Raw genomic sequence first — 11,187 nt, forward strand, 5'->3', positions numbered from 1 at the left:
TGCTTAATACAGAGATTGAAAATTCCCAGAAGTATAGAACGGAAGAGTTTAAAAGGCTCTCACAGAACCTCAAATCAGGGATCCCCAAACTCTGTAGTTCACTGCTGTTTCCATGAAATATTCTGAGGCAGCTTATTCCATCACTGAGTGGGGTATTCCTGATCCACTTTTTGTAAGATGTAGCTGAGTTTCCTAGTTCTAAAACAATTCTGAAGAATTCTGGTGCAAAATTCAGTCTAAGCCGGCAGCAGGCAATTCATCTTCCCAACGGGCCATGGGGCCCAAAGGCCAGAGAATGCCCAAGGCCATTTTATTTATTTATCATTTATCAATTTTCTAGGCCGTCCTTCTCCACTCCAGGGGACTCAGGGCGGCTTACACAACATAAACTCAATACAAAATTACAGATAAAATTATTATTATTATTATTATTTATTTATTTAATTTCAATTTATTAGATTTGCATGCTGCCCCTCTCCGCAGACTCGGAGATTATACCCCCTGCCCTAAAACCCAAGACTTAACATTCCCAACATTAAACCCATTCATCCAAACTTATCCAATCCCAATCCTGCTATCAGCGGGAGCAAGATGTGAACGCTCAATGGCCCCAGGGCTGCCAGCAAAGGGGTGTTTTCAAAACCTTCCGAAAGGCCAGAAAGGTGGGGGCAGTGCGAATCTCCGAGGGGGGGGGGAGTTGATTTCAAAGGACCGGAGCTGCCACAGAGAAAGCCCTTCCCTTAGGCCCCATCAGGCGACATTGCTTGGCTGATGGGACCTGGAGAAGGCCGACTCTGTGCGATCTAACTGGTCGCTGGGATACGTGAGGCAGGAGACAGTCCCGTAAGTAATCTGGTCCTAAGCCATGTAGGGCTTTAGAGGTCATGACCAACACTTTAAATTGCGTTCGGAGACCAACCAGTAGCCAGTGCAGCTCACGGAGTGATGGTGATATATGGGTGCACCTAGGTACACCCAAAACGGCTCACGTGGCTGCATTTTGGACAAACTGCAGTCTCCGATCATTCTTTAAAGGTGGCCCCAGGGAGAGTGCATTGCAGTAATCGAGCTGCCGGGTGATGAGGGCGTGAGTGACTGTGAGGAGAGACTCCCTGTCCATTTTATCCTCCTCAAATACCTTCAACTGTTCTCTTTCTTCTTCCCTATTATTGGTTGTTGTCTTCTATGACGTTTGTCCTACAAGTGTACCTAGAACTAGGCATAATAATTTACATGTAATTTGAGCACAACTTCTGCTTTTGACAGTCTATTTCTGCTGATGACTCTACGACATTACATGCAACTCTCCAAACTGGCACCCCTCGGTCTTCTCTTATAAAGATTCAACCTTCAGAATGATCTTCTCAGAAACACGCTCAACTTGCTCAACACATAAGCAGACGCCATACAAACCTGGAGAAATCTTTCTGGGTCATGGAGTTCCATTTCGCCAAGAAAACAGACAATAGTTTCCTGTCACAGAGAAGTGGAAACTCCAAAAACTAGAATGGAACTCCTGGAAGAGGCGCAAGAATATTGTAAGGGAAAACTGCAAGCCTTAAAATACGAGGAATCTCTCCCCTTCCTTCCCCTAAATGCCACTGTGTGACTTGTAGCTACCACAAGGATGCCCGGTGCTACCTCTTTCAGTACAGCCAGCCACATCTAAACACCTGCCTGGATCCCTTGGGGCATTTTCAGCATTCAAACAGGCTTCCCAACCTGGGCGTTAGGTGGCCTTTAGCTTCCAGGATTCTCTTGAAGGCTGGGAAGGCTGGAAGTTGAAGGCCCCAGAAAGTTGCCCAATTGAAGAGATTGGCCGATCAGCCAAAACTTATTTATTTGATTTTTATGCCACCCTTCTCCTTAGACTTAGGGCAGCTTACAACATGTTAGCAATAGCACTTGTTTTTAACAGAGCCAGCATATTGCCCCCACAATCTGCACCCTCATTTGACCCACCTCGGAAGAATGGAAGGCTGAGTCAATCTTGAGCCGGTGATGAGATTTGAATCACTGACCTACAGATCTACAGTCAGCTTCACTGGCCTGCAGTACAACACTCTACCTGCTGCGCCACCCCCAGGTGATACAAAAGGTCAGTTTGCCCCTTCTACCTCCCGCTAGGCCAGTGTTTCTCAATTATTTTCTGTTACCACCCCTCAGGAAGAAGTGAACATTTTGCACCTCCCAACTCCGCCGACATGCGTCTTGCGGCTCACCCCACCTGACCTGCCATCTGCAAATTGCGCCCCAGCACGAGATGTGCATCCTACCTGACACTTGTACCAGTACCTCCGTCATGTTCCTTGGCGTTGTGTCCAGGGCAGCCCGTTCTAAAAGAAAACATCTCGCAAGTTCAAGAAGTTTCACTGAACTTGCAAGATGTTTCCTTTTAGAACAGGCAGCCCAGGACACAACACCGAGGAACGCGATGGAGGTACCGGTACATGGACCCACGTCCTACTCCCTGCGGCAAAGAAAAGCATGTTCCTCAGTCACACACACTCACACACACCCATGGCATCGCTGCATGTCCATGCGTGATTGTCCGGTCGCACCTTTGTGTCCGTGCGTGATTTCACTACCCGCCCAGATGCAGTAGCATCATCGCGCTGGACTCCGCTAGCGCTCAGAGCCACGGGGGCGAGCTCTTGTCACCGTCCCACCCTAGCAGCCCCCCTCCACCTGAAGGGGATCTGTCCTCCCTAACAAGGGATCAACTGAGCCACTTGGGGGTCTGAAAAGGCTTCCTTGGGATCTCATTTGGTGCCTGGAAAATAATCTGGCAGCAGGAGAAGATTCCAAGTCACAAAATGTCGGGACCGCACAAAGGGAAACTTTTCAAACAGAGTTAAAGCTAAGCATAGAGCAGGTGGGAAGGGGAGGGCGAGGAGAGCCCCTGGCCCAGGGGTAGGCAAAGTTGGCTCTTCTATGACACGTGGACTTCAACTCCCAGAATTCCTGAGCTAGCATGATTGGCTCAGGAATTCTGGGAGATGAAGTCCACATAGAAGAGCCAACGTGGCTTACCTCTGCCCTGGCCCGTTCAAAGAGGGTGGGCAGATGGGACCTTCCCTCCCTGCTTTCAAGGGAGCCAAGCCGGGGCCCTGGGGCAGCTAAGGGGAACAGACCTTGGGCTCAGCATTTATTTATTTATTTGTTCAATTTCTAGGCCGCCCTTCTCCTGAGACTCAGGGTGGCTTACAACATATTAATACACAACAATGGAAGAAATTAAAATTAAATAAAACATTATAAAAACATTGCTATAAAAAAAACCCTTAACTTAAAAGATCTTATAGACAGTCCACTTCAAGGGTAGGCAAAGTTGGCTCTTCTATGACATGTGGACTTTAACTCCCAGAATTCCTGTGCTAGCATGATTAGCTCAGGAATTCTGGGAATTGAAATCCACAAGTCATAGAAGAGCCAACTCGGCCTACCCCTGGCTCACCTCATAGAACTCCGTCATATTTCATACAATAATGGGGGCTGGCACCAGGCAACTAAGTTCAACAGTCCCACGCCTGCCGGCATAGATGTGTTTTTAAGCTCTTCCAGAAGGCCAGGAAAGTGGGAATAGCACAGATCTCTGGAGTTGATTCCAGAGGGCAGGGGCAACCACAGAGAAGGCCCTTCCTCTAGGACCCACCAGCCTACACTGTCTGGCTGACGGGACCTGGAGAAGGCCGATCCTGTGGGCCCTAACCAGCCAATGGGATATATGAGGCAGGAGGCAGTCCGTTGGCACTTCTATGACATTTGGACTTCAATTCCCAGAATTCCTGGGCTAGTATGATTGGCTCAGGAATTCTGGGAGTTGAAGTCCACAAGTCATAGACCTCAGAGGAGACCTCCGCTGGTCCTCTTATGAAGAGAAATTCTCTGTTCATCCCCATTTGAGGAGAAAGTCTCCGCTCATCCCCTTCTGAAGAGAAATTCTCTGTTCATTCCCTTCTGAAGAGAAACTCTCAGCTCATCCCCTCCTTGGGCCCCCCAAAAGGACTTCCCGGCCTCGGACATCCAGCCTTCGGTCCTCCAGTCCAGGCCACGCCATGTGGACTTCAATTCCCAGAATTTCTGGGCTAGCATGATAGTCTCAGGAATTCTGGGAGTTGAAGTCCACAAGTCATACAAGAGCCAACTTAGCCTATTTCTGCCATAGGTAATCAGGTCCTAAGCACCTGGCCGAGGAGGGGAAGCAGGGCGGGCGAGCGCCCCGGGGCACTCACCGAAGTACTCCTTCCGCACGTGGAGCTCCAGCTCTTTCTCCAGCTCCAGCGTCAGCGCCTCCAGCCGCCGCTCCACCTGGCTGGGGCCGCTCTCGCGGGCAGGCGGGACCTGGCAGGGTAGCCGCAGCTTGCCGGGCTCGGCGTCGGCCGGGGGTCCCTCGTCGGGCAGCAGCGAGGCCCGCGGCGAGGGAGCCGGCAGCTCTGGGTAGGCGCCCATCGAGCCGCGGGAGCTGCGCGAGCTGTGGCTAGAGAGGCTGGAGCGCGGGCTGGCCAGCGAGGCGGCGGCGACCGCGGATCCCGACGGCGCCAGGGGTCTCGCGGCGGCGGCGGCCTCCAGCTCGGCCGAGGAGCGCGGGCTGGCGTGGCGCTGGTCGTAGCCCATGCTGATGCCGCTGGTGCGGGCGCTGCTGGGCTTGCTGCCGTCGGAGGAGCCGGCCAGGCTAGCGCGCGGGCTGGAGTGCTTGCTGGCGTCGCTGGCCGTGCTGGCGTAGCTGGAGCGCGGGCTGAGCGGGCCTTCGGCGGCCGAGAGGCTCCCGCGCGGACTGGCCGACGACGCCGGGCCGCAGCACGTCGAGGCCCGCGGGCTGGCCGCCCCTCCGGCCACCTTGCCGCGCGGGAAGCCCTCGGCCGAGTAGCGCTTGTAGCAAGGCAGCGCCACCTCGGAGCGCGGGGCCTCCTCGAGGCTCGGGGCTCGCTGGGGCTCCCCCGACGGGTAGGGCGGCGGGGGCCCGTTCAGCGGCTGCTGCTGCTCCCGACGCCGCCGACGCCCGACGCCCTCCGGGGCCAGCGCCGGCTCCGCCATGAGCTCGCCGGCAGCCCCGCTCCACGCGCTTCACGGCCGGCTGTTCAGTGTTGTAAGCAGTCGCCGCCACCAGGCATCCCGGCCTGGGCCGGCCACGCGCGGGGGGAGGCGCCGCGGGAAGGTCCGCCTCACGCCCAGCCGCTCCACTCGCCGCTGCCGCTGCGCTGCCCCGTCCGGGCCCGGCGCTCTCCGGACGGCGCCCTCCTCCTTTGTGCGGACGGCGGCAGCAGCAGCGGAGGAACTTCTTTGTGTGGGGCAGGAATGCGCGGAGGAGCCCGACGGCGCTGCGTCCCTCTGGAATGCGCTTCGCTCCGGAGCCAGACAATGGCCTGGACCGGGCGGGGGCGGGGCGAGGCGAGGGAGCCGGCCTTTCTCCGCCGCCGAGATGGCAGCAGTCCCCCCCACTTGGACCCCCTGCGGCCTCTGCCTACCCCCCCCCCCCCCCACGCCCTGGGCCTGCCCGCCTCGGCCCTTCCCGGGTCCGCCTCGACGGCACGTGGGGAGGCAGCTGCCAGTCCCGGCCTCGGCTCTCAGTTGCTAGGCCGGGAGGACCGAAGGCTAGATGTCCAGGGCCCGAGAAGTCTTTTGGGGGGCCCAAGGGGGGGATGAGCGGATACTTTCTCCTCAAAAGGGGATGGACGGAGCGTTTCTCCTCAGAAGGGGACGAGCGGAGGTCTCCTCAGAGGTCAGGGCTGGCCTGCTCTCCGTCCCCCAGCTGAGAGACCCTCACTCGGGACTGGGAAGGCCAAGCCTCCCTTAGGCCGCCTTGGCCCGATCCAGAATGGGGACTCGCCAAGCCTGAGGTGAAGGGAACAGCAAAAAGTGGTCACATATTAGGGTCGCCCAGAAAATAATGCACCACTTTTTTTTTCTTCAACAATTATTTATTGAACACAATGAAACTTACACACAAGAATGATGTTTCTTCTACACTCCCTATTTTTCCACGTAATCTCCGTCCCGTTCTATGGCCTTCCTCAGCAAGACACAAGGGCATGTGTGCCCTGTTCTGCACTGTACGAATCACCTCTTCATCATCCTCAAAATGTCTTCTGCAACTAACCGTACTTCTGCAGATTCTCCATCAAATGTACACAAACGTTTGTGAAGGTTCCCAAGAGTTTCTTTCTCCGCAATGAGAAATTCAGTGACACGCTGGTTGTAACGTACATCACTTACAGACACCATTTTGAAACACTGCTGCAGCTACGCTGAGGAAACGCAAAATTTACACACACACTCCTGACAATTTAAATAATGGAGTAATCTGAGTCCTCTTGATTGTTCAGTTCCATTGTCAAACAGTCCATTTCTGCACATTCATAGATTTTCCCAATTATCTCCTTTTCGCTGGGGATTTGTGGATTTTTTCCATTTTTTTGTGTAGGCTATTTTTGCGGCTGTTTTAATGTGTAACATCAAATATTTTACATTTTTCCTCATACAAATTTCTAATAATGCTTAATAGAACGGCAGGTGGAAAGAAGACCCAGAGGACCAGCCTTGGCCTTGGCAGTGGGGCTGCTCTCTTCCAGCAGCTCTCAGAAAGCTCAGAGACAAGCAAGCAGAGCTAAGACAACAGCTGGGACACTTCCCGGAACAGGTGACCAGTCTGGGCAACCATTCTGTCCACATGTGCGTGTGTTCTGCATCATCCTTGCCTTTGATTTTAAGGAAGTGCAGATTACTCTGGAATGCCAAGACCCTCCTCAGTCCCCTAATCCCGAAGCCTGTTGCATCAAGAAAGGCCGGTTCTGCAGCGGAAAGAACTTTGTCTCTCTCAACTACGCTTTTTTCCCCCCACAGGTGGTGTATGTGTGTGAGAGGCCCTGAGCATTGTGAAAAATGCCCTCCCTCTAATTCTGACTTCAGTGTGCTTTGGGGGCAGAAGAGTAGAAAATGGGAAATGCAGGCTGTCCCTGAAATGCCTCCCCTTCTAGCGTCTCCTCGGATGTAGTAGGATGTGTTAGACGCAAATAGAAATAATCCAGCTGCAGCAGCTAGAGAGCAGGGCAGGTTTTACCAATTTCTGGTTAGAGCATATTTATTTATTTATTAGATTGATTGGATTTATATGCCGCCCCTCTCCGAGGATTCTGGAGTGTAGCACTGCAAGCTCCTTCAACTAATTGCTAGCTGTAGTTCAGCAGTTTAAATCTCACCACCGGCTCAAGATTGACTCAGCCTTCCGTCCTTCCGAGGTGGGTCAGATGAGGACCCAGATTGTTGGGGGCAAGAAGCTGACTCTGTAAACTGCTTAGAGAGGGCTGTAAAAGCACTAGGAAGCAGTATATAAGTCTAAATAAATACTATTGCTATTTCTCCAGAAATGCTCCAGGGACAGGATCCTAGAGGGACCAAGGGGTGCAGCCCAAAGGTGGGATTCAATTACCTTCCCAACTGATTTGTAAATGTGAGTGCATGCACAGTGTTCTGTGCATTAAGTCAGGGCGATCCAAAGAGAACTGGCTGAATATAAAATATATGCTGATTTTAAAAAACGAATACGCCAGTGGTGCAGCCCCATAGCAGGGCCAGTTTGGGAGTTGAAGCACATGCTGTAGTTGAACATGTAGGTCAGAGGTCTTCAAACTAGGCAATCCACCTACACCAGGTCTTCAAACTTGGCAACTTTAGGACTTGTGGACTTCAACTGTACTATCCTGGCTAGAGAATTCTGGAAGTTGAAGTCCACAAGTCTGCAACTACAACTTTGAAGAACAATTCAACTTTGTCCAACGATTTTGGAAGGAATGGCTGTTAAATTAGGGCAGTGCTTTTCAATTATTTTCTGTTAACCCCCCCCACCCCACCCCAGGAAGAAGTAAACATTTTGCACATACACAACTCTCCGATTTAGGTCCTAATGGAATTTTAGTGTTAATATTTATTATTTTACTAATAAGCTGCAAGCAAACTCTTGGCTGGGGAAGGCTGCTCTACCCACTTACCTGGGAGTCAGTCACTCAACTCTGTGGAGCCTCAGGAGAATCAATTGAGAGGGACCATGCATCTTCCCGGGGGTCACATGTGGCTCCCCAACATCGCTCTGCACCCACCCCTACCCCCTGGGTGGGCTGCCCCACTATTTGAGAAGCACTGAACAAGGATTACCCTAGCATGTCAAGTTCCTATTGAATTTCTTTTGCCAAAATAAAGTTATTTAGGTGGGAGAGAAACTTGGTGGACAACAGAAATACCCGGGTACAGGGGGAAAGCCAGCCAGATGTTGGCTAAACATGTAAAGTGATTTGGTCCGTGAACTTTTTACCTCCAAATGTAGATAATCTTTGACTTATGACCTTCTGATCTATTTAACAACAAAAGGGCTGTGTGTCATGGAGGTCAAGACAGTGGCTCTCTGGAGGCATGGCAGTGCCTTTTATGATTATAGTTCATCACATAGCCAGATGTTGGCATCTTTATCTACCTATTCTGGGACAGGCAGATCTGGGTGTTTGAGTGTTAAGATATTTTGTCACAAGATGGAGCTATTCCCAGTAACACTGTCTTTTGCAATTGAGCGATGGGGAATTTATGCTGATGATGTTCAAGTTGATTTTTTTAGGATTGCACCCAAGGCACCTATCACTCTTGATACTATCTTTGCTTTCTTTTGCCCATTGTTTCAGTTTTCTTTGCAAAAATTTTTTGTGATTATCTATACAAATTTACTCCGCAAACTATAGTTAAATAGTCCAAAGTTTAATGGAACTTGCAAGGCAAAAAATTGACAAATCCCTGATGCCTGGATTAATAGCTTCCTTGAAAAAAACAACTGGATGCAGCAAGCGTGGTGCCAGATGGTGTGATATTTTGATGAGAGAAGGAAGGAATGCTTATCATTGCATTCAGAAGGCAACATTGCAAGGAATAGTAAGTATTCTGGAAGATAGAAAGCCATCTTCTGGTTAAACAAATCAATGTAAAATAGCAGAATTAAATTTAACGGAGATGGATTGAAATGTTTTCACATAGGAAAATTTATTTATTTATTTATTTATTATTTGGATTTGTATGCCGCCCCTCTCCGAAGACTCGGGGCGGCTCACAACAAGTGAAAACAAATCATAATCAAATTAACTAAAATATTTAAAGATTTAAAAAACCCCATATACTAACAGACACACACACAAGCATACCATGTATAAATTAAACGTGCCCAGGGGGAGATGTTTAATTTCCCCATGCCTGATGGCAAAGGTGGGTTTTGAGGAGTTTACGGAAGGCAGGAAGAGTAGGGGCAGTTCAGATCTCCGGGGGGAGTTGGTTCCAGAGGCCCCGTAGTGTGGCCATAAAATGCAGTACATGCACATAGTACTGTACATGTGAAAAGGATGTTGCACCTGATCACCCGCTAAGGATATTTGAATTACTGGACTGATTCAGTTCTAAGAAAAAGGCAGGATACGATGATAGTCTCTTAATAGCTATAAGGATGCTACACAGAAAGACCTTTTCTCCAACCATCACGAGGGCAGAAATCAGGATAATGGGCTCTGTTTTACTTCTTAAGTTGCTCAGATTTGTCCAAGTAGCCTAAAAGTGCTTATTCTTCTTTAGCAAATAGGTACAAGATTTGAAACCTTATTTTGCAAGTTGGAAAAAACTATAACAGGATCCTGGACTTGGCTAGATGGTGGGCGGAAATCACTGGATATATTCAAACTTTTGGAGATTTGGACAGATGCTTTAATTGGGATTCCTGGCTTGCACAGGCAGTTGGATTCAAGAGTTTTGTGATTGAGATGCAAACAACCCTTTTTCTCCTGGAAGACGTATCTCTCACCTGTCCATGAAGACTATAATGGCTGGGCGCACACACACAGTAATTTTCTTCCCAGGATTTTATGAATTGTTGACCCAAATCTAAAAAAAATATTTAAAAAATTTGCTCTACTGACCTCTCAGTGATAACTTGCATTCTTTTTCGTGGCCCACCAGCCTTAATACAATTTAGATTCTTACCATTCTTTCAATATTTGAATGTTGATACAGCCAAGCACCAGCTGCATAAGCAGCCAGTAGATTTAGCCATGATTGACATGCCGTAAATACTTAAGATTAGATAGATGGAGCCAACCCCTGGGATTTAAAGCTTTTAGAGACATTGATGTAGGGATGGCAGGTAAAGAAAAGGGGGAAGCTGTTTTCAACCTCCCAAGGCATGGAATTACTTGTGCATGCGTGATAGCCTGCACACATGCTCTTTTGGCACCCAAGGGAAAAAAGGTTTACCATCACTGCACTAATGTATATCTTGTTTTCCTCTCCAAAAAAGGCAGGTGCATCTTATAGTGCACTGCGTCTTATACTCCGAAAAAAATACAGTATGTAAAGCTATAAAAAAGATGTTGAGAGTGCAGTGAAGAGCAACCAGGATGATTAGGGAACTGGAAGCAAAAACATACAATGAACAGTTCCAGGAACTGGGCCTGGCTAGTCTAGTGAAGAGAAGGACCAGGGGAGACATGAGAGCAGTCTTCCAATATTTGAGGGGCTGCCACAGAGAGGAAAGGGGGCAACCTGTTTTCCAAAGCCCCTGAAGGCCAGACAAGGAATAATGGATGGAAGCTGAGCAAGGAGAGATTCAACCTTGAAATAAGGAGGAACTTTCTGACAGATTCCTAGAGAGGCCCCGCGGAGGCTTCTCCCTGCCTTTTCTGGCCCTGTTTCCTTCCAGGACATGCCTTTTCCGGTTACAGTTTTGGAGGCTCTGGTCTGTAAGTGGAAAATGATTCTTGAGAAGAGGCAAAAAAATCTTGAACACCCAGTTCTCCAGACAGGTGGAGATAACAGTCAGTGGGTTGACCTCCGTCCAATTGGTTGATGGATGGAGGTCAACCCACTAACTGTTATCTCCTCCTGTACCAAGAATCATTGTTCAGGTAAGGAGAAAGCAACAGTTGATTCTGATCTAGAAAAGTTCGTGAGGTATTCTATGGTAGAGGTACCACTGCATTTGTATTTCATTTCGTTGGAGGAAGGGATTGGAAGTAAGCAAGTACAGTGATACCTTGTCTTACAAACTTAATTGGTTCCAGCATGAGGTTCTTAAGGTGAAAAGTTTGTAAGACGAAACAATGTTTCCCATAGGAATCAATAGAAAAGCGATTAATGCGTGCAAGCCCAAAATTCACCCCTTTTGCC

The 11,187-nt window shown here is 49.6% G+C and overlaps 1 protein-coding gene across 3 annotated transcripts in view; it reads right to left on the reverse strand.

Annotated features, from left to right (window-relative positions):
- WTIP (WT1 interacting protein) overlaps positions 1–5,119 on the reverse strand; it is an 83,561-nt gene extending 78,442 nt beyond the window's left edge. For 2 of the 3 annotated variants that reach the window (XM_070760659.1, XM_070760661.1), the window contains exon 1: positions 4,236–5,119. In XM_070760659.1, the coding sequence (XP_070616760.1) occupies positions 4,236–5,037 (802 nt within the window). In that variant the 5' untranslated portion in view covers positions 5,038–5,119. The remainder of the gene's footprint in view (positions 1–4,235) is intronic. The other variant, XM_070760658.1, reaches the window with a different exon arrangement.
- Positions 5,120–11,187: the final 6,068 nt, after the last annotated feature.

Source organism: Erythrolamprus reginae, chromosome 9 (assembly GCF_031021105.1).
Source record: "Erythrolamprus reginae isolate rEryReg1 chromosome 9, rEryReg1.hap1, whole genome shotgun sequence".
NCBI lineage: Eukaryota > Metazoa > Chordata > Lepidosauria > Squamata > Dipsadidae > Erythrolamprus > Erythrolamprus reginae.